Source organism: Salmo salar, chromosome 22 (genome assembly GCF_965601325.2).
Source record: "Salmo salar chromosome 22, fSalSal1, whole genome shotgun sequence".
Lineage (NCBI taxonomy): Eukaryota > Metazoa > Chordata > Actinopteri > Salmoniformes > Salmonidae > Salmo > Salmo salar.
In genome coordinates, this window is record NC_138312.1 from 6,597,276 (window position 1) to 6,625,089 (window position 27,814).

General features: G+C 42.2%; 1 protein-coding gene across 1 annotated transcript in view; it reads right to left on the reverse strand.

The window, feature by feature from the left end:
* Window positions 1–27,814, reverse strand: part of LOC106582664 (kinesin heavy chain) — a 161,271-nt gene that overhangs the window by 88,896 nt on the left and 44,561 nt on the right. The window contains exons 2-9 of the mRNA XM_014165938.3: window positions 22,766–22,853; window positions 20,680–20,753; window positions 19,506–19,610; window positions 13,988–14,036; window positions 11,598–11,653; window positions 5,583–5,670; window positions 5,121–5,245; window positions 1,802–1,906 (exon numbers count right to left, since the gene is read on the reverse strand). Coding sequence (XP_014021413.3) covers window positions 1,802–1,906; window positions 5,121–5,245; window positions 5,583–5,670; window positions 11,598–11,653; window positions 13,988–14,036; window positions 19,506–19,610; window positions 20,680–20,753; window positions 22,766–22,853 — 690 coding nt within the window. The remainder of the gene's footprint in view (window positions 1–1,801; window positions 1,907–5,120; window positions 5,246–5,582; window positions 5,671–11,597; window positions 11,654–13,987; window positions 14,037–19,505; window positions 19,611–20,679; window positions 20,754–22,765; window positions 22,854–27,814) is intronic.

A 27,814-nucleotide genomic window follows, 5' to 3' on the forward strand; every position in this document is an offset into this window, starting at 1 on the left:
TCTGCTGCAAATTGATGTTAAAAGATGTACCAGATTGTCCAAAAGCTTGACAGGATCTGTTTGCTCTCCCTCAAATGACTTCACTGCAACTTGTACGTCGGACAGTGTTGATTTCAAGAATGTCTGGTAGACATAGTTGGTCTTGTCCATGTACATGGCGTGGAGCACATCCGCTATGTATCAATGCTCACTGGCCTTTGTCAACTCAAAGTGGAGCTTCAGTTCTTCCCACTGGCTCAATATACGAGTTACCGCAGGCTCAATCGATAGCCAACGTGGGGCACACACTTTGGTGATCCGCAGGAGTTTCTGTCCACAATTAATGGTGGCATACACTGCTTTGTACGCCTCGCGCCGTTTTGGGGAAATCGAAAACCAGTTGTAGGTTTCCCTGATTAAGTACTCAACGCTCCTAGGGATGGTTTCTTTGGATGCTGCACTGACAGCCAATTGTAAAGAATGGCACACACAGCGGATGAGTACCAAATTGGGCAATGCACATTCTTCCTTTAAAATCTTGTGCACCTTGTTGTGCATCCCAGTCATCACAGACGCATTATCAGTGCCAATACCCTGAAGATTCTCTTTTTTAAAGTTACACTTCTCAAGAAACTCACCTACCGGCTTTGCTATTGATATGGCATCGCCCCCTCCAATTCAACCAGCACGAGAAATGTGGACACAACGGTTATTTTTTTATCACTGAAATACCGAATCACTACACCCAGGTATTTCGAGACACTGACATCAATGGACTCATCCAAAAGGAGACTGAACTTCTCATCCCCCACATCTGATGTTACCCTTTTGAGAAAATAAGGAGACAGTATTCCCCTAATCATTTCTGTGGACTTGGTGCGGTGCATTTGGAAGTTTGTTGCTGCCACAGAATCTGAAAAGGCAGCTTTGCAATCCATATCTAAATGGTTGCATGCTTGCAGCGAACAATGCTCCGCAATGGCCATTTCCATAGTAGCTTCTGCGCTTTTGCAGTTATCCACTTTCTTAACCAACTGTGGTAATGTAGACTGCGTTGCGGGGTTGTATGGTTTTGATTTATTTATATGCTTTGCTGTAGCACAATGTTTTTTGATGTCATACATTTTTGCAAGCATGTCTGATTTTTAGTACGCACTGTATGCCCGACAATCATCCCCAATTACTGGCTTCAGCCACCCTTTAAATTCAGGTACAGACTCCCACTCTTTTCTGTACTTCTGACTGTACAATTTTGACTGAGACATGTTAATTGATGTTGTAAGTTCTGTTCAAGATCAAACATTCGTGACCAACTATATTCATTGGGTTTGTCTCGTCGAACGCATACTACTGCTGCTGCAGTCAGCCAACAATGATTTGCAATTTGCTGAAATTGCTGCCGGCCTGCTGCTGCCTGTGCACGAGCTGAGCGCCTGCTGCTGACGTCACTCACAATGCACTTTTGCAGCCAGGCATGTGTTGTGACTGAGTGTGTGACAGAGAAAATCATTTTTTTGTGTCATTTAGAGGGAAAATGCATGCATTTTAGCATTTGAGTCACTTTTCAAAAGTTGCTAAAAGTTCCAAATACATTTTTAAAAGCAGCTTAATTTGTTGCTAGGTGCTGTTTGAAAAAGAAGTTGCCAGGGTAGTCTGAAAAGTTGCTAAATCTAGCAATAAAATTGCTAAGTTGGCATCACTGGTGGCAGCTGCAGAATCACTTTCTACATCGTTTTTTATTCATTAGAAAATCCATTAATTATATTTGATTTCACAACACCAAGATGAAGAATCATGGATGTAACAGGAGGACTAGACTTACGGTTCCCTCAGCTAGAGCAGAGATGACGTTTCCTAGAGAAGACAGAGACTTGTTGATGTTCTTAGCTTCATCCAGCACAGCTCCCTCTGCTCCTGTCTTACTGACCTGTGGAAGCACATTACAAAACACATACAGTACAAAGGATTATGCACAGAAACGTCACACATATTTTGTACAGGTACCGTACGTTATAAAGATCGATCAATATATACTGTACTGTCAGGTCCATAATTATTGGCAACCTTGATAAAGATGAGCAAAAAATACAAAATAAATACTGAGTTACGTTGTATGCTAAATTGTATGCTACATTTTTGGGGAGAAATTATAAAAATGTTTACTAATACAATTGCTCAGAGAAAGATATTTAGCTTAACAACTAAGAACAAAAAAAATCTAGAAAATATACAGTGGGGGAAAAAATTTTGGGATCCCCTGCTGATTTTGTACGTTTGCCCACTGACAAAGAAATGATCAGTCTATAATTTTAATGGTAGGTTTATTTGAACAGTGAGAGACAGAATAACAACAAAAAAATCCAGAAAAACGCATGTCAAAATTTTTATAAAATGACTTGCATTTTAATGAGGGAAATAAGTATTTGACCCCTCTGCAAAACATGACTTAGTACTTGGTGGCATTACCCTTGGTGGCAATCACAGAGGTCAGACGTTTCTTGTAGTTGGCCACCAGGTTTGCACACATCTCAGGAGGGATTTTGTCCCACTCCTCTTTGCAGATCTTCTCCAAGTCATTAAGGTTTCGAGGCTGACGTTTGGCAACTCGAACCTTCAGCTCCCTCCACAGATGTTCTATGGGATTAAGGTCTGGAGACTGGCTAGGCCACTCCAGGACCTTAATGTGCTTCTTCTTGAGCCACTCCTTTGTTGCCTTGGCCGTGTGTTTTGGGTCATTGTCATGCTGGAATACCCATCCACGACCCATTTTCAATGCCCTGGCTGAGGGAAGGAGGTTCTCACCCAAGATTTGACGGTACATGGCCCCGTCAATCGTCCCTTTGATGCGGTGAAGTTGTCCCGTCCCCTTAGCAGAAAAACACCCCCAAAACATAATGTTTCCACCTCTATGTTTGACGGTGGAGATGGTGTTCTTGGGGCCATAGGCAGCATTCCTCCTCCTCCAAACACGGCAAGTTGAGTTGATGCCAAAGAGCTCCATTTTGGTCTCATCTGACCACAACACTTTCACCAGTTGTCCTCTGAATCATTCAGATGTTCATTGGCAAACTTCAGACGGGCATGTATATGTATTTTTGAGCAGGGGGACCTTGCAAGCGCTGCAGGATTTCAGTCCTTCACGGCGTAGTGTGTTACCAATTGTTTGTGTGTTACCAATTGTCTTGGTGACTATGGTCCCAGCTGCCTTGAGATCATTGACAAGATCCTCCCGTGTAGTTCTGGGCTGATTCCTCACCGTTCTCATGATCATTGCAACTCCACGAGGTGAGATCTTGCATGGAGCCCCAGGCCGAGGGAGATTGACAGTTCTTTTGTGTTTCTTCCATTTGCGAATAATCGCACCAAATGTTGTCACCTTCTCACCAAGCTGCTTGGCGATGGTCTTGTAGCCCATTCCAGCCTTGTGTAGGTCTACAATCTTGTCCCTGACATCCTTGGAGAGCGCTTTGGTCTTGGCCATGGTGGAGAGTTTGGAATCTGATTGATTGATTGCTTCTGTGAACAGGTGTCTTTTATACAGGTAACAAGCAGTGGTAAGGAGCACTCACTTTAAGAGTGTGCTCCTAATCTCAGCTCGTTACCTGTATAAAAGACACCTGGGAGCCAGAAATCTTTCTGACTGAGAGGGGGTCAAATACTTATTTCCCTCATGAAAATGCAAATCAATTTATAACATTTTTCACATGCGTTTTTATGGATATTTTTGTTGTTATTCTGTCTCTCACTGTTCAAATAAACCTACCATTACAATTATAGACTGATCATTTCTTTGTCAGTGGGCAAACGTACAAAATCAGCAGGGGATCAAATATTTTTTTCCCCCACTGTAGGGGTAAAAATGATTGGCACCCCTGTTTCCAATATTCTAGCACCCTCCCCTTGCGAGGATAATGACACTGAGCCTTTTTGAAAAATGCTTTATGAGATTGGAGAACACGTTGGGAGGGATGTTAGACCATTCCTCCATACAGAATCTTCCCAGATCCTTGATATCCTTTGTCTGCTGTTATTGACAGCCCTCTTCAATTCAAACCACAGGTTTGTCCAGAGACTAAGATGGTCATGGCAAAATTGAGACTTTTTGGTTTTTCCTTGTGAATTTTGATTAGTGCTTGGGGTTCTTGTCTTGCTGGAAGATCCTCTTGCGGCCAAGTGTCAGCCTCTTGGCAGAGGAAACCATGTTTTTGGCTAAAATATCCTGGTACTTGGTAAAGTTCATGCTGCCGTTGACCTTAACAAGGGCCACATGACCAGTGGATGCAAAATAGCCCTATAACATCAAAGATGCATCACAATATTTTAACATAACACCGTCTGGAGTTTTATAGAGGGCATTGGCACTTGGATTGGAACCGGTGCTATGGTCAGATGACCTGAAAAAATAGAGCTCTTTGGCCACACACACCAGTGGTGGGTTTGGCATTGAAAAAAAAGCATATGCAGAAAAGTACATCATACATGCACCTACGGTAAAATATGGTGGTGGATCTTTGACGTTATGGGACGATTTTGCTTCCACTCGTCCTCGGGCCCTTGCTAGTTCACCAATTACCTATTACTGGAGAGCTGAGAGCTGAGCGTCGATACAACGCTAATAAACACACTTGGGACTATATTAAGTGCTGTGTGCAGAATCTACTTTTTTCTGCTGTAGTTAGCAGCAAGAACACTGGTCCCAATGCACATATGTATAAATTAAGTTGCTAACTGTGGCCAATACAGAGTAGAAAGAAACCCATTTTAACATGGCAGACCAGTTGTACTGATCTGTCTGTGACTGAGATGGATGGAAGGAAAAGATAACAGAACAGCCAGATGAAAGAGAGAAAGAACACGTCTCTTGGGATGCAATAAAGATGGTTCATTAGTTACCCTAGGTAACTAGACTAGGTCTTCACCTTACCTTCTCACTATCAGCCAGGTATATAATTCAATCACTAAAGGCCAGTTTCTCTGACAAAGATTATGCCCAGTCCTGAACTAAAAACCATGCTAAATGGAAATTCTTTATTAAAATAGGTTATTCTGTGGCCCTAAATGTCTAGACCTATACAAAGTGTATTGGGATGCAATAAAAATGCTTTGTTACCATTAACTACAGTAGGCTTTAACCTCCTCACCTTCTCACTCCCAGCCAGGTCCACCAGATAGAGCTTCCCACACAGTTTTTGTTCTGTCTCCACGTGCTCCTGCTTGATGTTGATCAGGAAGATACTGTGACTCCTGGAGCTGTGCTCATTCATATCTGGAGAGGGGAGGAAAGGAGAGGTGATGTGATGTGAGGAGAGGTGTTTGTGTGAGAGTGGAGGACACAGAGATATAAAAATATATAGCAAAACACTGTGATAGACACCCCAGACACTATATAAGATTCTACAGAGTAACTCTAAAGATGTGACTTTACACTTCACACTATACATTGTACTAAGTGGCAGAGTGGCAGACTGCCAGAGTGGTGGTGGGACTCACTGGTGACAACAACATGGCAGAGATGTAGCAAACACTATGTAAAAAAAAAACTGCCACATACACTCTACAGATAATGTTAAAAGTGTCAGTGTCAGAGTGTCATTGGGACTTACTGGTGACAGCAACATGGCGGTTTGCTTTTCCCTCATCAATAATATCCATCACCTCCTCTGGGCTGGAGACAAAGCGCTCAGTGCAGCCCTGAGAATCAACAAATAAACGTTAGAATTGTTCGAATTCATTCCTGTTCCCAAGAACTCTAAGGCTACCTGCTATAATGACTACCGCCCTGTAGCACTAACATCTGTAACCATGAAGTGCATTGACAGGGTAGTTTGTCACACATCAACGCCATCATCTCAGACACCCTAGACTCACTCCAATTTGCATACCTCCCCAACAGATCCATAGACGACGCAGTCTCAATTGCACTCCAGACTGCCCTCACCCACCTAGATAAGAGGAATACCAACAGTGCATTCGGAAAGTATTCAGACCCCTTCCCTTGTTCCACATTTTGTTACGTTACATCCTTATTCTAAAATGGATTAAATACATTTTTTTCCTCATCAATCTATACACAATACCCAATAATGACAAAATAAAAACAGGTTTTTAGAAATGTTAGCAAATTTATAAAAATAAAAACAGAAATATCTTATTTACAGTTGAAGTCGGAAGTTTACGTACACTTAGGTTGGAGTCATTAAAACTTGTTTTTCAACCACTCCACAAATGTCTTGTTAACAAACTATAGTTTTGGCAGGTCAGTTAGGACATCTACAAGTAATATTTCCAACAATTGTTTACAGACAGATTATTTCACTTATAATTCACTGTATCACAATTCCAGTGGGTCAGAAGTTTATATACACTAAGTTGACTGTGCCTTTAAACAGTTTGGAAAATTCCAGAAAATGATGTCATGGTTTTAGAAGCTTCTGATAGGCTAATTGACATCATTTGAGTCAATTGGAGGTGTACCTGTTGATGTATTTCAAGGCCTACTTTCAAACTCAGTGCCTCTTTGCTTGACATCATGGGAAAATCAAAAGAAATCAGCCAAGACCTCAGAAAAAATATTGTAGACGTCCACAAGTCTGTTACATCCTTAGGAGCAATTTCCAAATGCTGGAAGGTACCACGTTCACCTGTACAAACAATAGTAAGCAAGTATAAACACCATGAGACCACGCAGCCGTCATACCGCTCAGGAAGGAGATGTGTTCTGTCTCCTAGAGATGAACGTACTTTGGTGCGAAAAGTGCAAATCAATCCCAGAACAACAGCAAAGGACCTTGTGAAGATACATGAGGAAACAGGTACAAAATTATCTATATCGACAGCAAAGCGAGTGATATATCGACATAACCTGAAAGGCCGCTCAGCAAGGAAAAAGCCACTGCTTCCAACCCGCCATAAAAAAAGCCAGACTACGGTTTGCAACTGCGCATGGGGACAAAGATCGTACTTTTTTGAGAAATGTCCTCTGGTCTGATGAAACAAAAATAGAATTGTTTGGCCATAATGACCATCGTTATGTTTGGAGGAAAAAGCGGGAGGCTTGCAAGCCGAAGGACACCATTCAACCGTGAACCACTTTTTACTAGGATTAAATATAGGAATTGTGAAAAACTGAGTTTAAATGTATTTGGTTAAGGTGTATGTAAACTTCCAACTTAAACTGTAAGTACTCAGACCCTTTGCTATGAGACTCGAAACTGAGCTCAGGTGCATCCTGTTTTCATTGATCATCCTTGAGATGTTTCTACAACTTAATTGGAGTCCACCTGTGGTAAATTCAATTGATTGGACGTGATTTGTAAAGGCACACACCTGTCTATATAAGGTCCCACAGTTGACAGTGCCAATCAAAAACCAAGCCATGAGGTCGAAGGAATTGTCCGTAGAGCTACGAGACAGGATTGTGTTGAGGCACAGATCTGGGGAAGGGTACCAAAACATTTATGCAGCATTGAAGGTCCCCAAGAATGTGGTGGTCTCCATCATTCTTAACCTGTTGGGGCTAGGGGGCAGTATTTTCACGGCTGGATAAAAAAACGTACCCGATTTCATCTGGTTACTAATCCTACCCAGTAACTAGAATATGCATATACTTATTATATATGGATAGAAAACACCCTAAAGTTTCTAAAACTGTTTGAATGGTGTCTGTGAGTATAACAGAACTCATTTGGCAGGCAAAACCCTGAGACATTTTCTGACAGGAAGTGGATACCTGATGTGTTGAATTACCTTTAAGCCTATGCCATTGAAACACACAGGGGTTGATTAATGTTTTGGCACTTCCTATTGCTTCCACTAGATGTCACCAGCCTTTACAAAGTGTTTTGAGTCTTTTACTGTGAGATCTGACCGAACAAGAGCCATGGAACGGTGATGGCCGATTAGACTCTGGCACGCGAGTTCATGTTGGGTACCCTCGTTCCAATACGTTATAAAAGAGAATGCATTCGTCCACCTTGAATATTATTCATGTTCTGGTTAAAAAACGCACTAATGATTTATGCTATACAACGTTTGACATGTTTGAACGAACGTAAATATATTTTTTCCCCTCGTTCATGACGAGAAGTCCGGCTGGCTTAGATCATGTGCTAACAACACGGAGCTTTTTGGATATAAATGATGAGCTTTTTTGAACAAAACTACATTCGTTATGGACCTGGGATTCCTGGAAGTGACATCTGATGAAGAGAATCAAAGGTAATGGATTATTTACATAGTATTTTCGATTTTAGATCTCTCCAACATGGCCGTTTGTCTGTATAGCAAAGCATATTTTTCTGGGCGCAGTGCTCAGATTATTGCAAAGTGTGATTTCCCAGTAAGGTTATTTTTAAATCTGGCAAGTTGATTGCGTTCAAGAGATGTAAATCTATAATTCTTTAAATGACAATATAATATTTTACCAATGTTTTCTGATTTTAATTATTTAATTTGTGGTGCTGACTTGACTGCCGGTTATTGGAGGGAAACGATTTCCTCAACATCAATGCCATAGTAAAACGCTGTTTTGGGATATAAATATGAACTTGATAGAACTAAAAATGCATGCATTGTCTAACATAATGTCCTAGGAGTGTCATCTGAGGGAGATTGTAAAAGGTTAGTGCATCATTTTAGCTGGTTTTATGGTTTGGTGACGCCCGTCTTTGAATTGACAAAACATTACACACAGCTATTGTCAATGTACTCTCCTAACATAATCTAACTTTATGCTTTCGCCGTAAAACCTTTTTGAAATCGGACAACGTGGTTAGATTAAGGAGATGTTTATCTTTCAAAGGGTGTAAGATAGTTGTATGTTTGAAAAATTTGAATTTTGACATTTATTTGGTTTCAAATTTGCCGCTCTTGAAATGCACCTGCTGTTGATAGGGTGCACCACGGGTGGCACGCTAGCGTCCCACATAGCCCCAAGAAGTTAAATTGAAGAAGTTTGGAACCACCAAGACTGTTTATAGAGCTGGCTGCCCAGCCAAACTGAGCAATCTGCGGAGAAGGGCTTTGGTCAGGTAGGTGACCAAGAACCCAATGGTCACTCTGACAGAGCTCATGAGTTCCTCTGTGGAGATGGGAGAACCTTCCAGAAGGACAACCGTCTCTGCAGCACTCCACCAACCAGGCCTTTATGGTAGAGTGGCCAAACAGAAGCCCCTCCTCAGTAAAAGGCACATGACAGCCCGCTTGGAGTTTGCCAAAAGGCACCTGAAGGACTCTCTGACCATGAGAAACAAGATTCTCTTGTCTGATGAAACCAAGATTGAACTCTTTGACCTGAATGCCAAGCGTCACATCTGGTGGAAACCTGGCACCATCCCTATGGTGAAGCATGGTGGTGGCAGCATCTTGCTGTGGGGATGTTTTTCAGTGGCAGGGACTGGGAGACAGAATCGAGGGAAAGATGAACGGAGCAAAGTACAGAGAAATCCTTGATCAAAACCTGCTCCAGAGCTCTCAAGACCTAAGACTGGAGCGAATGTTCACCTTCCAACAGGACAACAACCCTAAGCACACAGCCAAGACGACGCAGGAGTGGCTTCGGGATAAGTCTCTGAATGTCCTTGAGTGGCCCAGCCAGAGACTGGACTTGAACCCGATCAAACATCTCTGGAGAGACCTGAAAATAGCTGTGCAGTGAAGCTTCCCATCCGACCTGACAGAGCTTGAGAGGATCTGCAGAGAAGAATGGGAAGAAATTCCCCAAATACAGGTGTGCCAAGCTTGTAGCGTCATACTCAAGAAGACACAAGGCTGTAATCGCTGCCAAAGGTGCTTCAACAAAGTACTGAGTAAAGGCTCTGAATACTTAATTTTTTACAAATAAATGTACAACCATTTCTAAAAACCTGTTTTTGCTTTGTCATTATGGGGTATTGCATGTAGATTGATGAGGGACTTTACAAAAAAATCTATTTTAGAATAAAGCTGTAACGTAACAAAATGTGGAAAAAGTCAAGTGTTCTGAATACTTTCTGAATGCACTGTATGTGAGAATGCTGTTCATTGACTACAGCTCAGCGTTCAACACCATAGTCCCCTCCAAGCCCGGGACTGAACACCTCCGTCTGCAACTGGATCCTGGAATTCCTGACGGGCCGACCCCAGGTATTGAGGGGTAGACAATATCACCTCCGCCATGGTGACCATCAACACAGGGGACCCACAGGGGTGTGTGCTTAGTCCCCTCCTATACTTCATGTTCACCCATGACTGCGTGGCCACGCACGACTCCAACACCATCATCAAGTTTGCTGACGACACAACGGTGGTAGGCCTGATCACCGGCAACGAGGAGAATGACTACCGGGAAGAGGTCAACCTCCTCAACCTCTCCCGTAATGTCAGTAAAACCAAAGAGTTTATTGTGGACTACAGGAAACGGGGGGGGGGGTCGAGTACGCCCTCATCCACATCGACGGGGCTGTAGTGGAGTGGGTTGAAAGCGTCAAGTTCCTCAATGTCCAAATCACTAAGGACGTAAAATGGTCCAAACACACAGACACAGTAGTGAAGAAGGCGCAACAGCGGCTCCTCCCACTTTTTAGAGGTTGAAAAGATTTGGTTATACTGCTGCACCATTATACTGCTGCACCATTGAGAGCATCTTGATTGGCTGCATCGCTGCTTGGTATGACAACTGCACCGCAGTTGGTAGTGAGGACAGCCCAGTACATCACTAGGGCCGAGCACTCTGCCACCCAGGACCTATATCAGGCCAAGTGAAAGGAATGCTCTGAGAATTGTTAAAGACTCCAGCCACCCAAGCCATAGACTGTTCCCTCTGCTTCCGCACGGCAAGCGGTACCAGAGAAACAAGTCTTGACACCAAGAGGCTCCTGAATAGCTTCTATCCCCAAGCCACAAAACTGCTAAATGGCTAACAAAATGGCTACACGGACTATCTGCATGGACCCTTTTTTTTTACACTGACTATGCACACTCACAGGACTCTACACACTCTCACACACACTCTCACACACACATTCACACTGACACACCAACACACACACACACACACACACACACACACACACACACACACACACACATATATATACTGACTCTACACACTCTCACACACACACTCTCACACACACATTCACACTGACACACCAACACACACACACACACTCTACGCACACACACACAATCTTCGTATACTCTGCTGCTACTCCGTTTATCATATTTCCTGATGCCTAGTCACCTTACCCCTATACATAACTACCCCTACCACTCCAGTATCCCTGCACATTATAAATATGGTATTGGCACTGACCCTGTACTGTACAGTATATAGATTACTTACTTTCTCGTGTTCTTCTTATTTATATTTCTCGTGTGTTTTTGTTCTACTTACTTTAATGTACTACGAATATTGATTATTGCATTGTTGGGAAAGAGCTTGCAAGAAAGGCATTTTACTGTACTTGTGCAGGTGACAATAAAACTAGACATTTAAAAATTTGAATTAGTTGGAATTGTTTCCTGACGTAATAATGTTATCGTTATGAAGATGACACTTAATGTAGAGCCCATCACAGATGAGACCCACAATTTACAGATGGCCAGTTAGTTAACATCCCATCAGCAGTCTGACTCACCTTCACATATGGAACCCTGTTCTTGTCCTCATGCACTGCCAGATTGGTCTTCGTCACTGAGAGAGACAGGGGCAGAAGAGGAGAGATGTCATTATTACTGTCATGACGTTGGCCTGTGGGTAAGGTTTATGACCCCCCCATAAATACCTTTCTCCCTTCCCCTCTCTTTCTGACCCTACTGAAGGACTTGAATAGCCTGTGTTAAATATAGAGAGTCTGGAAACATCAAACAAATGGGGAAAAGGAACCATATTTTGGTAATAAAACCAGTTGGAAATATGCTTGGGAACGTAATGAGTATGGATGTCAGTTCGGTTGTCATCTGAGACATTATGACTGATGACAGGACAACATAAACTGTACCTGAGAAAGTATACACCCTCTAGTTATCAGAGTAACATGGAATTGTTATGCAATTGAAATGTTTGATATTGAAATTGTTTGTTAGGAGATTCAATGTAATTTTAGCTTCCAAATGAGAGAATTGGGTTTTCATAAGGAAAGTGCCCTGCTTGATCAGTGGCCCACCCCTGTGAAGAGACAGGGGTTATAAATGATGAAACACATCCTTCCCCCTCTCCACTATATAAGCCTTTGACGAAAAGATACCCATGGTTCCAGTACGTGAGGTCTGCAGCCTCTACGTTAGAAGGACACACGTCAAGTACAGAACTAAGCCAACCTCGGCGTGAGCTTTGGCGGCGAATGGTATGAACTTTGAGCTTATTCACTACAGAAGTGATACTTCCTAGCCGTTGAGTTAGCAGAGGGCGCTGTAGACGGGGGCTAGGAAAGGACGGACGATGGATCCAGTCTAACAGACAGACGAAGATACCACCACGTATCCAATTTACCACCAGAGACATTCTTCCGAGGACAGGAAGATCTGTTGGCCAACCCGGCCAGCATCTACGACCAATCTACCGAAGCGCAGCTCAGAGTAAATATTTCTTGCATTTTCCTTTTCCAAATGAGCGGTAATTTAGAATGCATAAGATAATGTATTTACAATAGCATAGCTGCTGTTTCTTTGTTCCTAAGTCTTCCCGCTCTTTCATTCAAGCCCAACCCCCTTTCCTTTGTGTAACCAGCCATCATGTATGACATCATTGTATTCGGCATATTTGTAATTCTGTGTGATTAGTTTAGGTATTTAGTAAATAAATAATTAAACCCAATTTTGTATTGCTGATTCAACTTGTTAGCCAGGGTTCGTGAAGATAGCCAAGAATTTACAACTTTCATTATGAGACTGAAAATAAGATAAGGGTTAATATTGACTGCTATCGATGTAAAATATGACTAAGTATTTTAAGAGTTTATTCGGAAGATAACGGCTCTATAAACGTTCTTCCGTGGTGCCCCGACTTTCTAGTTAATTACATTTACATGATTAGCTTAATCAGGTAATATCTATTACAGAGAAAGGATTTTATAGGTTAGCATGTCATATCACTTAATCCGGCATAGCCAAAGACACGATATTACCCTACAAGTACAATCACCAAAACTGGACAGGAACAACTGTTACTTAAGGCAGTTTCACACATAGTTCTGAGCTATAGTTCGATTCAGAGTTTGATTATTTGTTACATTATATATATTTTTTTCTTTTGGTCCGGTGGATTTCACATTGCCAAATGTCAAAACGAATGAACAGGTCAAAACAAAACGATGTGTTCATGGAAGTCATTTGTTTATTGGAGAAAAACGCTCACGTTAAATCCATCTATGAGAAGCATAAGCATGAGAAGCTTGTGTCTCCCAAACGTCATATTACTTTGGTCTTTCAACAACTTGCAATAGCCGCTCTAACTGCGACTTGAATAGGCTATATTGAGTAGCCTACATGCCTGGTATAGCCCGTGTTCCCTGATCTGCATCGGATGCGCTCATAAATGCATGCATTGATACTCAGAGATATCAAGTTATGGTACTGTGTGCTCGCAGTCAAACAACCAGTAATACTACTGGCCTCTGGTTATTTTCCTGTGTTTGGTCCGGACTGCATTCTCACCTGCGGTGAACCACACCACAGTACAAATGGAATCAACCGAGACCACCCCTTTTTGAGCGAACCACATTGCGTTGTTGAGTGCGCTCCCGAGTGCTGATAATGTTCACACCATATATAACAGGCGTTGTTGAGAATACATTAATTGCCTCTGGCTGGTGTGATTTACTCAGATAGACATCTACTTACAGGGAGTCTAGCCACAGCCCCTCTAGAACCTCACACATACTATCATAAGGGTATCATTTTACTGTTGCACATACAAACAAAATACTAAATTCAAGTGGAAATGACAAGTCACATTGAAAACCGCAGGTGTGTGTGGTGTGTGTGTGTGTGTGTGTGGGTGTGATTTTAGTGCTGTGAATACACTTACCATCCAGAAGATCTCTGATTTTGTCCATGTATATTTCAAAATAGGACACCTGGTGAAGAGAGGAGAGAGCATATTGAGAGAAATGAATCTTCGAGGGGACAGGGGACTGATTATACTAATATGTCAAATATGTTATCTTCTTGGCTCACAGGCATTCTGCTAGGTCTAGTCTCTTGTGAGCACAGAGATTTGGTTCTGCGTGCCGAGTATGCCAGGTATTAGTTGTGCGATATAAGATAGTTGTGATTTAGGCAAATGTACAAATATGACAAGATGCTAATGATTTATTGATATCCTGTGTCCATGCATTCCATAATTCCAGAGGCCATGAACACAGACATCATACACAGTTCATGGTGAGGTGATGCAGTAGACTGGTTTGGTCCAGATGTTTATGCTTTAAGTAGATTTTGATGTTTGGGATGTTTTATTGCACATTATGCACCATGCATATTCATCAACAGTAACTCCAGTGATTATAGAGCGCTATAGCTATGATGGATTCAGACACACAGTTTTCAGTTATGGTGAGATGGTGCAGTGGCCTGGTCCAGTGATCTGCATGCTATGGCAGGACAATTATAGCCAGAATAGTTGTCTAAGGCACATCTTTACCAGACTACTGGTGCGGACACGTTCACATTTACAGTGATTACAGAGGGTCATGGTGGATTCTGACATCACACTCTCATTTATGGTGAGCTGGTGCAGTGGCCTGGTCCAGTGATCTGTATGCTATAGCAGGACAATATCCAGAATAGCCGCAATAGCCGCAGGGGGGGCCAGTGCCCCTGTGACAACAATTTTGGACCCTCTTGTGGAGTATGAAATAATTTTTACATAACTAATTTTTGCTATCGTTCTTTTTTAACATCCGTTATTAGACAGTGGCAACGATGATGATTATGAACATGATCTTTTGCTTGCTAATGCCTGCAATGCAGTGAAGAAAACGATATGACAACATTAACGTCTAATGTAACTGGCCCCAGTTATTCCAGAGTGCCACTGTGGATTGAGGCATCACACTCTCAATTATGGTGAGTTAGATGGTGCCATACAGTGGAGGCTGCTGAGGGGAGGACAGCTCATAATAATGCCTGGAATGTAGTAAATGGAATGGTATCAAATGTGGTTTCCATGTGGTTGATACCATTCCATTGACTCCATTCCTCAGAAGCCTCCACTGGTTCTCTAGTGTGGTCGGGTCCCAGATGTGCTTTAGCTAACTCCTCTGAACTATTGGAGCATGACAATAATAACCATAGGAGTTGTCTGGAGCACATAAACTCAGAAAAAAAAGTGCTATGTAGAACCTAAAAGCAGGGGCGGAAATCCCGGGGGGGGACGGGGGGGGACACGACCCCCCCCCCCCCCCATCCTGGGAAAAATATGATTTGTCCCCCCCAATATATCACTGAAACATAACTATGTACTTGAAATAATATTAATAATACACAATGAAAGCAATTGTGCTGATTATAGACACTTAATAGTGCGTTTTTAAGTTTCAAAAGATTGCGACCCCCCCACCCTTTGCCTCACAATGGTTTGATCCACTGCCAGTTCCTTAGTTGGCAAGGTAACAGAGGGGTCGTGTCTACTGTCTGAAAGGCACTCAATGAATGTAACTGACGTAAGGTTAATCCAGTCAATCACGCACACACACTAGCTGAATATGCAGAGCTAGCGCGCAAATATTAACTATTAAGCTAGCTAGTACCTATTCCATTTATGTGGCGTCGTCAAAGATGGAATCTTTGCTATCGTCAATTTATTCCAAGATCAGCATGCAGATGATGTAAGTTAGTGCTTCAAAGTCCCTGTGATAAGGTTAGCGATAAACTGAAGTCCAAACTGAACAGAACTACACTCTCTTCTACCATTGTCTTAAATATATTTAATGGTCTCGTTGCAAAAGCTAAATTGTCGCAAGGGAACTTTTATTTATTTATTTTATTTCACCTTTATTTAACACAGGTAGCAAAGATTATAGCAAACACCACTGAAACTGAATTGGTGCTCGCTAGTTTTGCAAATTCAGCTATTGTTGGAAGCCAGCCAATATGAAACAAACTATTCAAATTACAAAAGGTTGCAGCATATGTTGTGTAAATGGTGAACTCATACAGCTGTCAACTCTTGTCATTTTAATCCGTTTCACATTTGCTAGCTACCTTTTAGATCGAAGCCCAAATAGAATGATAGAAGATGATAGAAGCCCATCTCCTACTGTAAATAACCTACACACTGTGTGTGTGTGTAGCCAGCCAGCCAGCCAGGTAGAAAAATGGCAGAAAAATAAAAGACGGACATCAGAGTATTTTTCAGTACACCAAAACGCAAAGTAAGAACCCTAGTAGCCTAATATCTCAGACTAGTTGATAAAATGTTCATAAGAAAGAAATGAAATTCTAATGGAAATGTTTCACAATGATGTCATTAGGCAGAGCAGGCAACAGATGGCACACAGACAGCAGAGTTGGGGACAGCTATGCAGGGACAGACTGGCAGAGACAGGGAGTCTCAGGTAAGTTTGTTGAGTCTTTGTTTGGCAACATTATGAAAGGTTCTCAATTTTTTGACTTGTAAAATAGGAACATAATTGGAAAATGCCATGGATACCCCCACTCTCAACTTAAACTGGTGACTGAACTAAGATTTGTTAAAGGCAATGGTATTGCTGTTGTGATTAGTTGTGTAGTTTTGGGTACCGCTAGTTAGGAGTACGGCAAACACCTTTTTTCTTTGGTTCCTCAATATACATTTACCATATTACAATGTAGGCTATGTGTTACAGCACTACTTTTGGTGTCCCCCTCAGGAATTGCTCTTGCGAAAATGTCATGTAATTGTCCCCTCCAAAGTTGATATCAGATTTTCGCCCCTGCCTAAAAGGGTTCTTTGGCTCTTCATATCAGAGAACCCTTTGAAGAACCCTTTTTGGTTCCAGGTAGAAACAAAAAGGGCTATCTTACGAACCCTTTCGGAAACCCTTTTTTTTAAAGAATGTGGAGACGTGGGACACCACCATGGCTACTGGTACAGAACATGTTGTTACTACAGAGCAGAGGTTCATGATGGAAGATATCACACATTTCTCAGTTATGGTGAGCTGGCGTGGTTGTCTAGTACAGAAGTGTGTTTTAGTTTATCCAACTCCTTGAGTCCCCAGACTATCGTGGTCATGAGGGTCATGTTTAAGGGGTGTGCTCATCCCCAGTGCCACTATGTTGATTGTAGAGGAGGTGGTTCTTATGGCAAGGATGACCTAGACGACTTGACACATCCTAATAATAACAACCATAGGAGTTTTCTAGAGCACATAGAGCAGTGGAGGCTCCTCAGCGCAGGAAGGGAAGGACCATCCTCCTCAGTGAATTGCATAAAATAAAAATAGTGAAACATAAAAAAAAAGCAATCCTTTTTTAGATAAAACTATACTAAATATATTCACATGTCACCAAATAATTTATTAAAACATTGTCACGGTTGTCTAAAGGATCGGACCAAAATGCAGCATGGTTGTAGTTCCACATATTTATTTATTCCGTGAAACGTTGCGATACACAAATAACTAGAATAATAAAAACAACAAACCGTGACGCAGAGAGAAATAAACACTACTCAAAAGATAATCACCCACAAAAACAGGTGGGACAAACATCAGCTTAAATATGACCTCCAATTAGAGACAACGACAACCAGCTGCCTCTAATTGGAGATCATACCAAACAAAACCAACATAGAAATACAAAACTAGAAACTGAACATAGAAATACAAAACATAGACAAACACCCCCTGTCACGCCCTGACTTACTCTACCATAGAAAATAACAACTTACTATGGTCAGGACGTGACAAACACACTGTTTTGCAATGAAGGTCTACAGTAGCCTTAGCAGCACTCTGTAGGATAACACCATGGTGTAGCCAGGTGACAACTAGCTTCTGTCCTCCTCTGGGTACATTGACTTCAATACAAAACCTAGGAGGCTCATGGTTCTCACCCCCTTCCATAGACTTACATAGTAATTATGACAACTTCCGGAGGATGTTCTCCAATTTATTAGAGCTCTTGCAGCATGAACTGACATGTTGTCCACCCAATCAAAGGATCAGAGAATTAATCTAGAATTGAAAGCATAATCTACAGCTAGCAAGCACTGTAGTGCATAAAATGTGGTCAGTAGTTGACTCAAAGAAAGAGAAAGAAAATAGTTAAACTGTTTTGAACAAATTCATTTCTTTAAAAATGAAGGAGAAGCAAGAGAGAGAGAGTGAGAGTGAGAGAGAGAGAGCTATATTTAGTCATTTTACTTTCACTTTCACTTACTTAGCTAGCAAATGCAGATAGCTAGTTTAGCCAACTCAAACGCCCGGCTCAAACAGAGGGATGCTATGTTAGCTAGCTGGCTATGAATATGAAACCCTGGAAGTAATCCAAGTCAAGGTAAGCTTTTAGTTTTACTAATTTATTGCCACCGGGTCCCGTCTGTGTAACTGCTAAAATGCTTACTGACTGTACACTGTACTGCATGGTTGTAGCGGATTTACTAATGCGTTAGTTCTATTAGCTAGGTTGACTATGACGTTACTTTAGCTAATGTGGTGACAACGATGTAGGCTGTGTGTAGCGGCTATGATATGGTTTGGCTTGGAAAGGTTTTTTCACCTGGTCATATACAGCTGATGTGTTGTGCATTGAAGTCCACAAGCGGAGGGAAAAGGTAAGAGGAGGATAGCGCGTAGATGTGAGAAGGAATACAACGTGGCTGCTATGAAAGTGAACTGTGTTTGCTTGTGATTCATTCCACCGATTCTGTTGAAAATGTTTCTTAAACGGAAGCAAACGAAACGGGGATAAACATACCTGAATTGTCCAATAGAAACTGTCGTTTGCAACTGTTGGACTAATGATGTCTGTCACCTAAACATTTTGGGGCAACCTCATGATAAGTGTAGGTAAATTGTAAATATTATGTAGTAGCCCAAATATATCCATGTTACATTGAACTGGGTGAATGGAATATGAATGACAGTTATCCAAAATCCTATAATAGAAGTAAGGTCAAAAAAGTCCTCCCTCATCTTAAACAGCACTGACCGACACTGACATAGAGATCTGGTACACCACCTTGCAACTGGTGCAGAAAATGTTGTCACTACAGACCAGAGGGTCATGGTGGAATACAGACATCACACTGTTCTCAGTATTTGTGAGATGGTGCAGTAGTCTGGTCCAGTAATCGGTATCCTATGGTGTGATACAAATAGGCAGAAGAATTGGCTAAAAGGACATTCAGATCTAGGACACCAGACAGTGTTTCTAGAGACATCATCAACTAGATAGATGTTGAGACAAAAGAGACAGCAAGACAAAATTAAAAGTGGCAGAGCGGTTTTCAAAGTGATGCCCAGAGGGGCAATGTGTGGTCCGGAGTCGGCTGCACTACCGCTTGACCAGACTATGGGACTATTGGTGCAGACAGACAGTGTTGTCAGCAGAGTACAGACCTTGATGTGGAACTCAAGGTTTTCATCCATTGCGAATATGTGATTGAAGATGTCCTCTGCAATTCTGGGGATGATCCCCATCCCATGAGGGTCATGCAGCTTGCCCTGAAAGAAGACAGAAGGGATGTGGGAAAAGAAGATGGGAAGTCAGAGAAGACGAGAGGAAGAATGGATAAGAGAAAAACACTTGGGGGAGGTCACTTGGCAGAGGTTAAAGGAGAGTAAAAGAGGGAGTTAGAGAGGAGAGGGGGAGGAAAACAGTGTGAAAGGAAGAGGGGGGGAGAGAGAAGTGGAAAAGGAGGAGGAACAGGGGACAGGGACTAAACTTGGAGGAGAGTCCGGTGATATTTAGAGGAGAGGAGATAAGACAGCAAATCATTTAAAGCAAGGGGACTTCAACTACTGGAGTGTACAATGATTTATGCCAGTCAGTGTTTTTTTAACCACTCAACTAATCATCAATCCATTGATTAGTTCTGATGGATTCTGGGTTCTGACTCCTAAAACTTGGAATAGGGTTAATTATCAGGTATCCTGTTGAAATATTGAGTGCTATGGTTTACACCAGAAGTTAATGGTTATCTGTAGGAGGAAGGTATATGGTGGGTGCAATTAAGCTTGGAATGTACTGAGTGTAGAGAAAACGATCATATGTGGCAGGCATTGATGAGGGGAGAGAGCCATGGATTAATGATGAAGGGGGTCGAGGTCAGGTCACGTTAAGGGAGAGGAACAGTTTATTGACCGTATCACTTAGTTTCCTGCCTAGCAATAAAGATGCAATGTTTAGCAAGAAGGAGGAGACTCCACCCAAATTGGGGTATGTATACCACCACAGGTGGAACCATGTTTTTGTCGGTTCAGCTGTTCGACCCTTTGGGATGAATAAACTTGGTTTAAGCTTTCATTGTGTCCATCGAGTTCTTACTCTGATAATTAGAACCTAACAGTTCAATTAGGTGTGCTTTGCTGGGCAGGAACAAAATCATGCAACCTGCAGGGTACTACCCGAGGACTGCAGCTGAGAATCACTGGTTTATTTCACTCTACATAAAGAACACTCCAGGCTACGTCCCAAACTGGACAAAAGTAGTGCACTTTATAGGGGATAGGGTGCCATTTAGGATACAAGCCAAGTCTAATCTCTGTGGTGATGTGGTCTACAAAAACGTACCTCCATGGTGTGTGTTTTTCCAGAGGAGGTCTGTCCATAGGCGAAGATGGTGCCATTGTATCCCCCGAGTACATCTAGAGACAGGAGACAGAGAATACAGTATGTTCAAAAGAACAGCACATGTATAAAGTAGGAAAGATACAGGACAAAGGACACTAGATGTTAGATATACTGTAACAACACATCTAGATGCAGGGGAACAGAGGCAGTAGACAGAAGGCAGAAAAGGAATGATAGTTAGGCCTATACAGCAACAGCACATTTTGTTAGGAGATAGGAGACAGGTGGCAGAATGCAGGAGAACAGAGGCAGAATAAGGAGACAGGAGTAGGGAGAGGATGTTAGACAGAAGACAACAGCCTCCTCATTCAGCCCATAGCAACAAGACACTGCACCACCAAAGATTGCCCACCTACAGACAGAACAACACACACACACATACGCGCTCACACACACACAAAAACACCCACACAACCACACACCCACACACACCTACAGAGAGCATGATACAGCAAGCGCTAACAAGCAGCACAACCTCTGTCTTGTCAGACAGTGGGCAGAAAGTCAAACATGAGCAAAAATACATACCAACTACCAGGCTAGGAGCCGAGGGGGAACCATAACTACTTTCATCCTATACCATTTCATTTCACACTCCTTTTATCTTTCCTTCTTTCTGCTGCTTTCCCTCTCTCTGTCTCTCTACATCTGTCTCTCTCTCTCTCGCTCTCTCTCTCTCTGTCTTTCTATGTAAGCTATTCTAGTCATGCTGGTATTGGAGCGAGCCAAAACTGAACGGTGACATAAACAAGTCAGTCAAGACACATGGAATCTGTCTTTGAGAGGAGAGGTAGAGAAGGAAGATAAGAAGCCAGAGCCAGACAGACAATTAGGCCAGTGCAGCAGAGAGAGAGAGATCCAATTATCTCTGTACTGCAGACAAACTGAGTTAGACCAGCTCTATGGCATCTCTTTCACTCTGTTCTCCCTTCCTTTCCTTTCTTCCTTGTCTACCGTATGTTTCACACCTCTCTTATTTTCCTTTCCTCTCATCCTTTCTTTTTGTTCTCCCCTCTCTTCTTTATTAGTACCTTTGATTTTCTATGCTACGCTCTGGCTGTGTTCTCATCTGTTTTCTCTATTTCTCTTTCTTCTGACAGTGCTGTTCTTTCCCTTCCATTAATCTGTCCCAGGCTCAATCACAGACAGACAGCATAGCACTCGTTTGTCATGTTAGACAACGGGATTGAAATCTGCAATCGACACTCTCTATGAATGTGGGAAAGGAGAGGAAAGGCTGGACATCAAGATGAAAGAGAGGGGAGAGAGATACAGAGAGAGTGAGAGAGAGCATGCAAGGAGAAGAGAAAGAGCAAGGGAGAGACAGAGCAAGATAGATAGCTCTAATTTTTAATTCAAGGTAAGCTTGCACATTATTGTTATTTTAATTTATTTTCATCAGAGCCTAAATAATACTGGAATTAAACTTCAGAAACAGAAAGTGCATGCAATGAATCAGCTATCAGTTGTTCTTTGTTTCTGGCCATTTTGAGCCTGTAATCGAACCCACAAATGCTGATGCTCCAGATACTCAACTAGTCTAAAGAAGGCCTGTTTTATTGCTTCTTTAATCAGAACACAGTTTTCAGATGTGCTAACATAATTGCAAAGGGTTTTCTAATGATCAGTTAGCCTTTTAAAATGATAAACTTGGATTAGCTAACACAATGTTCCATTGGAACACAGGAGTGATGGTTGCTGATAAGGGGCCTCTGTACGCCTATGTAGATATTCCTTTTGTTAATCAGCCGTTTCCAGCTACAATAGTCATTTACAACATTAACAATGTCTACACTGTATTTCTGATCAACTTGATGTTATTGTAATGGACCCCAAACTTTGATCGGTAGTGTAGATAGAAGTACATGTAGACACAGAGAGATAGAGAGGAAGGGAGAGTGTGAGAGAGGGGGCGAGAGCGAGAGAGATCAAAAGATACAGAGAGAGAGAGAGAGAGAAAGAGCGAGAGACATGACAGAGAGAGATGGAGATAGAGACATACAGAGATGGAGAGGCTGGCACTCACCTTTGACTATCTGTTTGGCGCAGGTGTTGTACACCTGTTCCTGTGTTGTGTTGGTGGGGAACACCCGGTCAAACACATAGGACTTCCCCTGTGGAGCCAAGACACACAGTTCCTGGGTCAGTCAATGCATCAAAACAAACACACAGACAAACACCGTCTCTGGCTCTGGATGCATCTCAAATGGCACCCTATTCCCTGAACAGAAAACATGCACTACTTTTGACCCAATTCCCTATGTATTACACTATCATAGGGCTCTGGTAAAAGTAGTGTACTATATAGGGAATAGTGTGCATACAGAGACAAACACAGCCCTTAACACGGTCCATGAGAATGGTGCCGCAGGGAATGGGGGCCGTTTAATGGGTTTCAGAACAATTGTGCTATTTTGTGAATTTCAGACAGAGATTGAACAACAAATACTAGGGAGGTTTTTTGAATGCCTCACAAAGAAGGGCACATATTGGTAGATGTATATAAAAAAAGCATACATTGAATAACTCTTTCAGAATGATGAAATTATTAATTACACTTTGGATGTTGTATCAATACACCTACTCATTACAAAGATACAAGCGTCCATGTTAACAATTGCCGGAGAGGAAGGAAACTGCTCAGGAATTTCACCATGAATCAAATGGTGACTTTAAACAGTTACAAAGTTTAATGGCTGTGATAGGAGAAAACTGAGGATGGATCAACAACATTATAGTTACTCCCCAATATTAACCTAATTGACAGTGAAAAGAAGGAAGCCTGTAACAGAATAAAAATATTCCAAAACATGCATCCTGTTTTCAACAAGGCATTAAACTAATATTGCAAAAAATGTGGCAAACCAATTAACATTTTGTCCTGAATACAAAGTGTTATGGTTGGGGCACTCTTCATATTTTCAAGCATAGTGGTGGCTGCATCGTGTTATGGGTGTACTTGTAATCGTTAAGGATTGGGGAGTTTTTCAGGATAAAAAATGAACAGAATGGACCTAATAAGCACAGGCAAAATCCTAGAGGAAAACCTGGTTCAGTCTGCTTTCCATCAGACAATGGGACATTAATTCAACTTTTTGCAGGACAATAACCTAAAACACATGGCCAAAACGGGCAAATGTTGCACAGTCTTCACTGCCATTTTCAACCTGACCCCGTCTCTAATACCTGCATGCTTCAAGCAAACCATCTTAGTCCCTGTGCCTAAGAAAGCCATGGTAATCTGTCTAAATGTCTACCACACTGTAGCACTCATATCTGTAGCCATTACAGGCTTTGAAAGGTTGGTTATGGCTCACATCATCACCATCAACCCAGAAACCCTAGACCCACTCCAATTTGCATCCAGCCCCAACAGATCCACAGATGATGCAATCTAAATTGCACTCCACACTGCACTTTCCCACCTGGACAAAAGGAACACCCCCGTGAGGATGCTGTTCATTGACTACAGCTCAGTTTTCAACACCATAGTGCCCTCCAAGCTAATCACTAAGCTAAGGACCCTGGGAATGAACATCTCCATCTGCATCTGGACTTGCTGACAGGCCGCCCCCAGGTGGCAATCACTAAGCTAAGGCCCTTCATGCATGCGTGCTCAGTCCCCTCCTGCACTCCCTGTTCACCCACAACTGTGTGGCCTTGCACAACTCCAACACAATCATTAAGTTTGCCGATGATACGACGGGGGTAGGCCTGATCACCGAAGACAATGAAACAGGCTATAGGGAGGAGATCAGAGACCTGGAAGTGTGGTGCCAGGACAACAACCTCTCCCTCAACTTGGGCAAGACAAAGGAGCTTATCGTAGACTACAGGAAAGGGAGGGCCGAACACGCACCCATTCACATTGATGGGGCTGCAGTAGAGCAGGTCGAAAGCTCCTCAGTTCCTCAGTGTCCACATCACTAAGGACCTATCATAGTCCAAACACACTAGCACAGTTGTGAAGAGGGCACGACAATGCCTCTTCAGGAGGCTAAAACGATTTAGCATGGGCCCTCAGATCCTCAAAAGGTTCTACAGCTGCACCATTGAGAGCATCTGGACTGGCTGCATCGCCACATGTTATGGCAACTGCTTGGCATCCAACCGCAAGGCAAAACAGAGGGTAGTGCATACGTTCCAGTACATCACTGGGGCAGAACTCCCTGCCATCCAGGACCTCTATACCAGGCAGTGTCAGAGGTAGGCCCTAAAAATTGTCAAAGACTCCAGCCACCCAAGTCATAGACTGTTCTCTCTGCTGCCGCACAGCAAGCTGTACCGGAGCGCCAAGTCTGTGACCAAAAGGCACCTGAACAGCTGAACAGTTAATCAAATGGCTACCTGGACAATTCACATTGAACTCCTTTATTATTATTTTTATCTTAATTGTTTTGCACTGACTCTCTATGCAAACTCACGAGACTCTACCCACACATTCACACATACTACACAGACACACACACACACACACACACACACACACAATATATTCATATGCTCATACACACAAAACACACACACACACTCCACACACACACTCACACATAGACACACTTTCACACTTCACATACGCTGCTGCTACTCTGTTTATTATATATATTGATTGCCTAGTCACTTTTACCCCTTCAAACATACTGTATTATTGTTTTTATTGTGTTACTATTTCCTTTTTCATTTAGAAAATATTTGTCTTACTTTTTAACTCTGCGCTGTTAGGAATGGGCTTGTAAGTAAGCATTTCACTGTAAAGTCTACACCTGTCGTATTTTATTTTATTTGACTCAAGTCAGTTGGTCAATACATCACCTCATCCACTGTCAACAAAACTACTCCCCTGGTTATTGTGTGTGTGTGCGTGCGTGTGGGTGCGTGTGTGTGCGTGTGTGTGTGTGCATGTGTGTGTGTCTGACTCACTGCAAGGTGTTCCCTGCGATTACCCTTTTACAGAAACATACAGTACACCACAAAACATCAATATTTTACTACCACTATATGTAATGTGCTTGGAGAAAGCACATACAGTACTTTAATGTGTGGACGCCCATGGGGGGGGGGGGGGGGGGGGGGGATATTGCACATAGTTATTCCTCAGGACTTCTGAGCATTAGGTTTCTGAGTGTGGGTTTCTAGAGTAGATAGTGTGGAGAGAAAGAGAGAGTGTGTTTTGAGTGTGTTTCTGAGTGTATATACAGTGCCTTCAGAAAGTATTCACACCCCCTTGACTTATTTGTGTGTTACAGTCTGAATAAAAAAAATATTGAATAGAGATTTGTTTTCACTGGCCTGCACACAATACCCTATAATGTCAAAGTGGAATTGTGTTTTTTATATTTTTACAAATGAACTAAAAATGAAAAGCTGAAATGTCTTGAGTCAATAAGTGTTCAATCCCTGTGTTATGGCAAGCCTAAATACATTCAGGAGTAAAAATGTGCTTAACAAGTCGCATAATAAGTTGCAATGACTCAATCTGTGTACAATAATAGTGTTTTACATGATTTTTGAATGAATACTTCATCTCTGTACCCCACACATACAATTATCTGTAATGTTCCTCAGTTGAGCAGTGAATTTCAAACACCGATTCAACCATAAAGACCAGGGAGGTTTTTCAAGAAGGGCACCTATTAGTAGATGGGTAAAATGTGACTGCAGAAAGATTCGGGCAGTAAAGACTTAAAGCCCGGGAGAAAAACCCACCGGGTACAGGGGCTGCAATGCGATTTGAGCATGGTGAAGTTATTAATTACACTTTGAAAGGTGTATCTATACATCCAGTCACTACAAAGACATAGGCATCCTTCCTAACTGAGTTGACGGAGAGGAAGGAAACCGCTCAGGGATTTCACCATGAGGCCAACGGAGACTTTAAACAGTTACAGAGTTTATTGGCTGTGATAGAAGAAAGCTGATGATGGATCAACAACATTGAAGTTAATCTACAATATTAACCTAATTGACAGAGTGAAAAGAAGGAAGAATACAAATTATCCAAAACATGCATCATGTTTGCAACAAGGCAATGACCAACAACCAATTTGACACAATCCAGAATGAAAGCTCTTAGAGACTTACCCAGAAAGAATCACTGCTGTAATCGCTGTCAAACGTGATTCTACAAAGTACCGACTCAGGGGTGTGAATACTTAAGTAAATGAGATATTTCTGTAATTCATTTTCAATAAATGAGCAAAAATATTGCAACTGAGGGCAGATGATTTTTACACGCTTCAGCACTCGGCGGTCCCGTTCTGTGAGCTTGTATGGCCTACCACTTTGCGGCTGAGCCGTTGTTGCTCCTAGACGTTTCCATTTCACAATAACTGCTCACACAGTTGACCGGGGCAGCTGTAGCAGGGCAGAAATTTGATGAACTGACTTGTTGGAAAGGTGGCATCCTATGTCGGTGGCACATTGAAAGTCACTGAGCTCTTCAGTACGGGCCATTCTACTGCCAATGTTTGTCTAGGGAGATTGCATGGCTGTGTGCTCAATTGTATACACCGGACAGCAACAGGTGTGGCTGAAATAGCTGAATCCACTAATTTGAAGGGGTGTCCACAAACGTTTGGCATTGTAGTGTATATAACCCATTTTAAATTCATGCCGTAACACAACAAAATGTGCAATAGGTCAAGGGGTATGAATACTTTCTGAATGCGCTGAGTGTGTATTGACATTGAATGGCTATAGAGAGAGATTTTTTAAATAGGTGGGGTTGAATAGGTCTGGCAGCTGCCCCCTAGTGAGGATCACATGACTGGCCAACCCATTAGACAGATACATATATCATACTGGCTCCAGTATGGGAGGAAGAGCTGTAACACAAGGAGAGAGTGGATGGGTGGTTAGGGTTTCGGGTTTGCTTTAGGGTCAGAGTTAAGGTTAGAGTTTTTGGGGTTAGGGTTACAGATAGGGTTAAGTTAAGGGTTGTGGGTAGGGGTAGGGGTAGGGTTAGTGTTAGGGGTTAGGGAAAATAGGATTTTTAATGGTCAAACATTGTTCCACTCCAAAAAGTCCAGAAATTTCACGAAAAAAAAGCTTGTGTTTGTGTGTGTTTGTGTGTGTA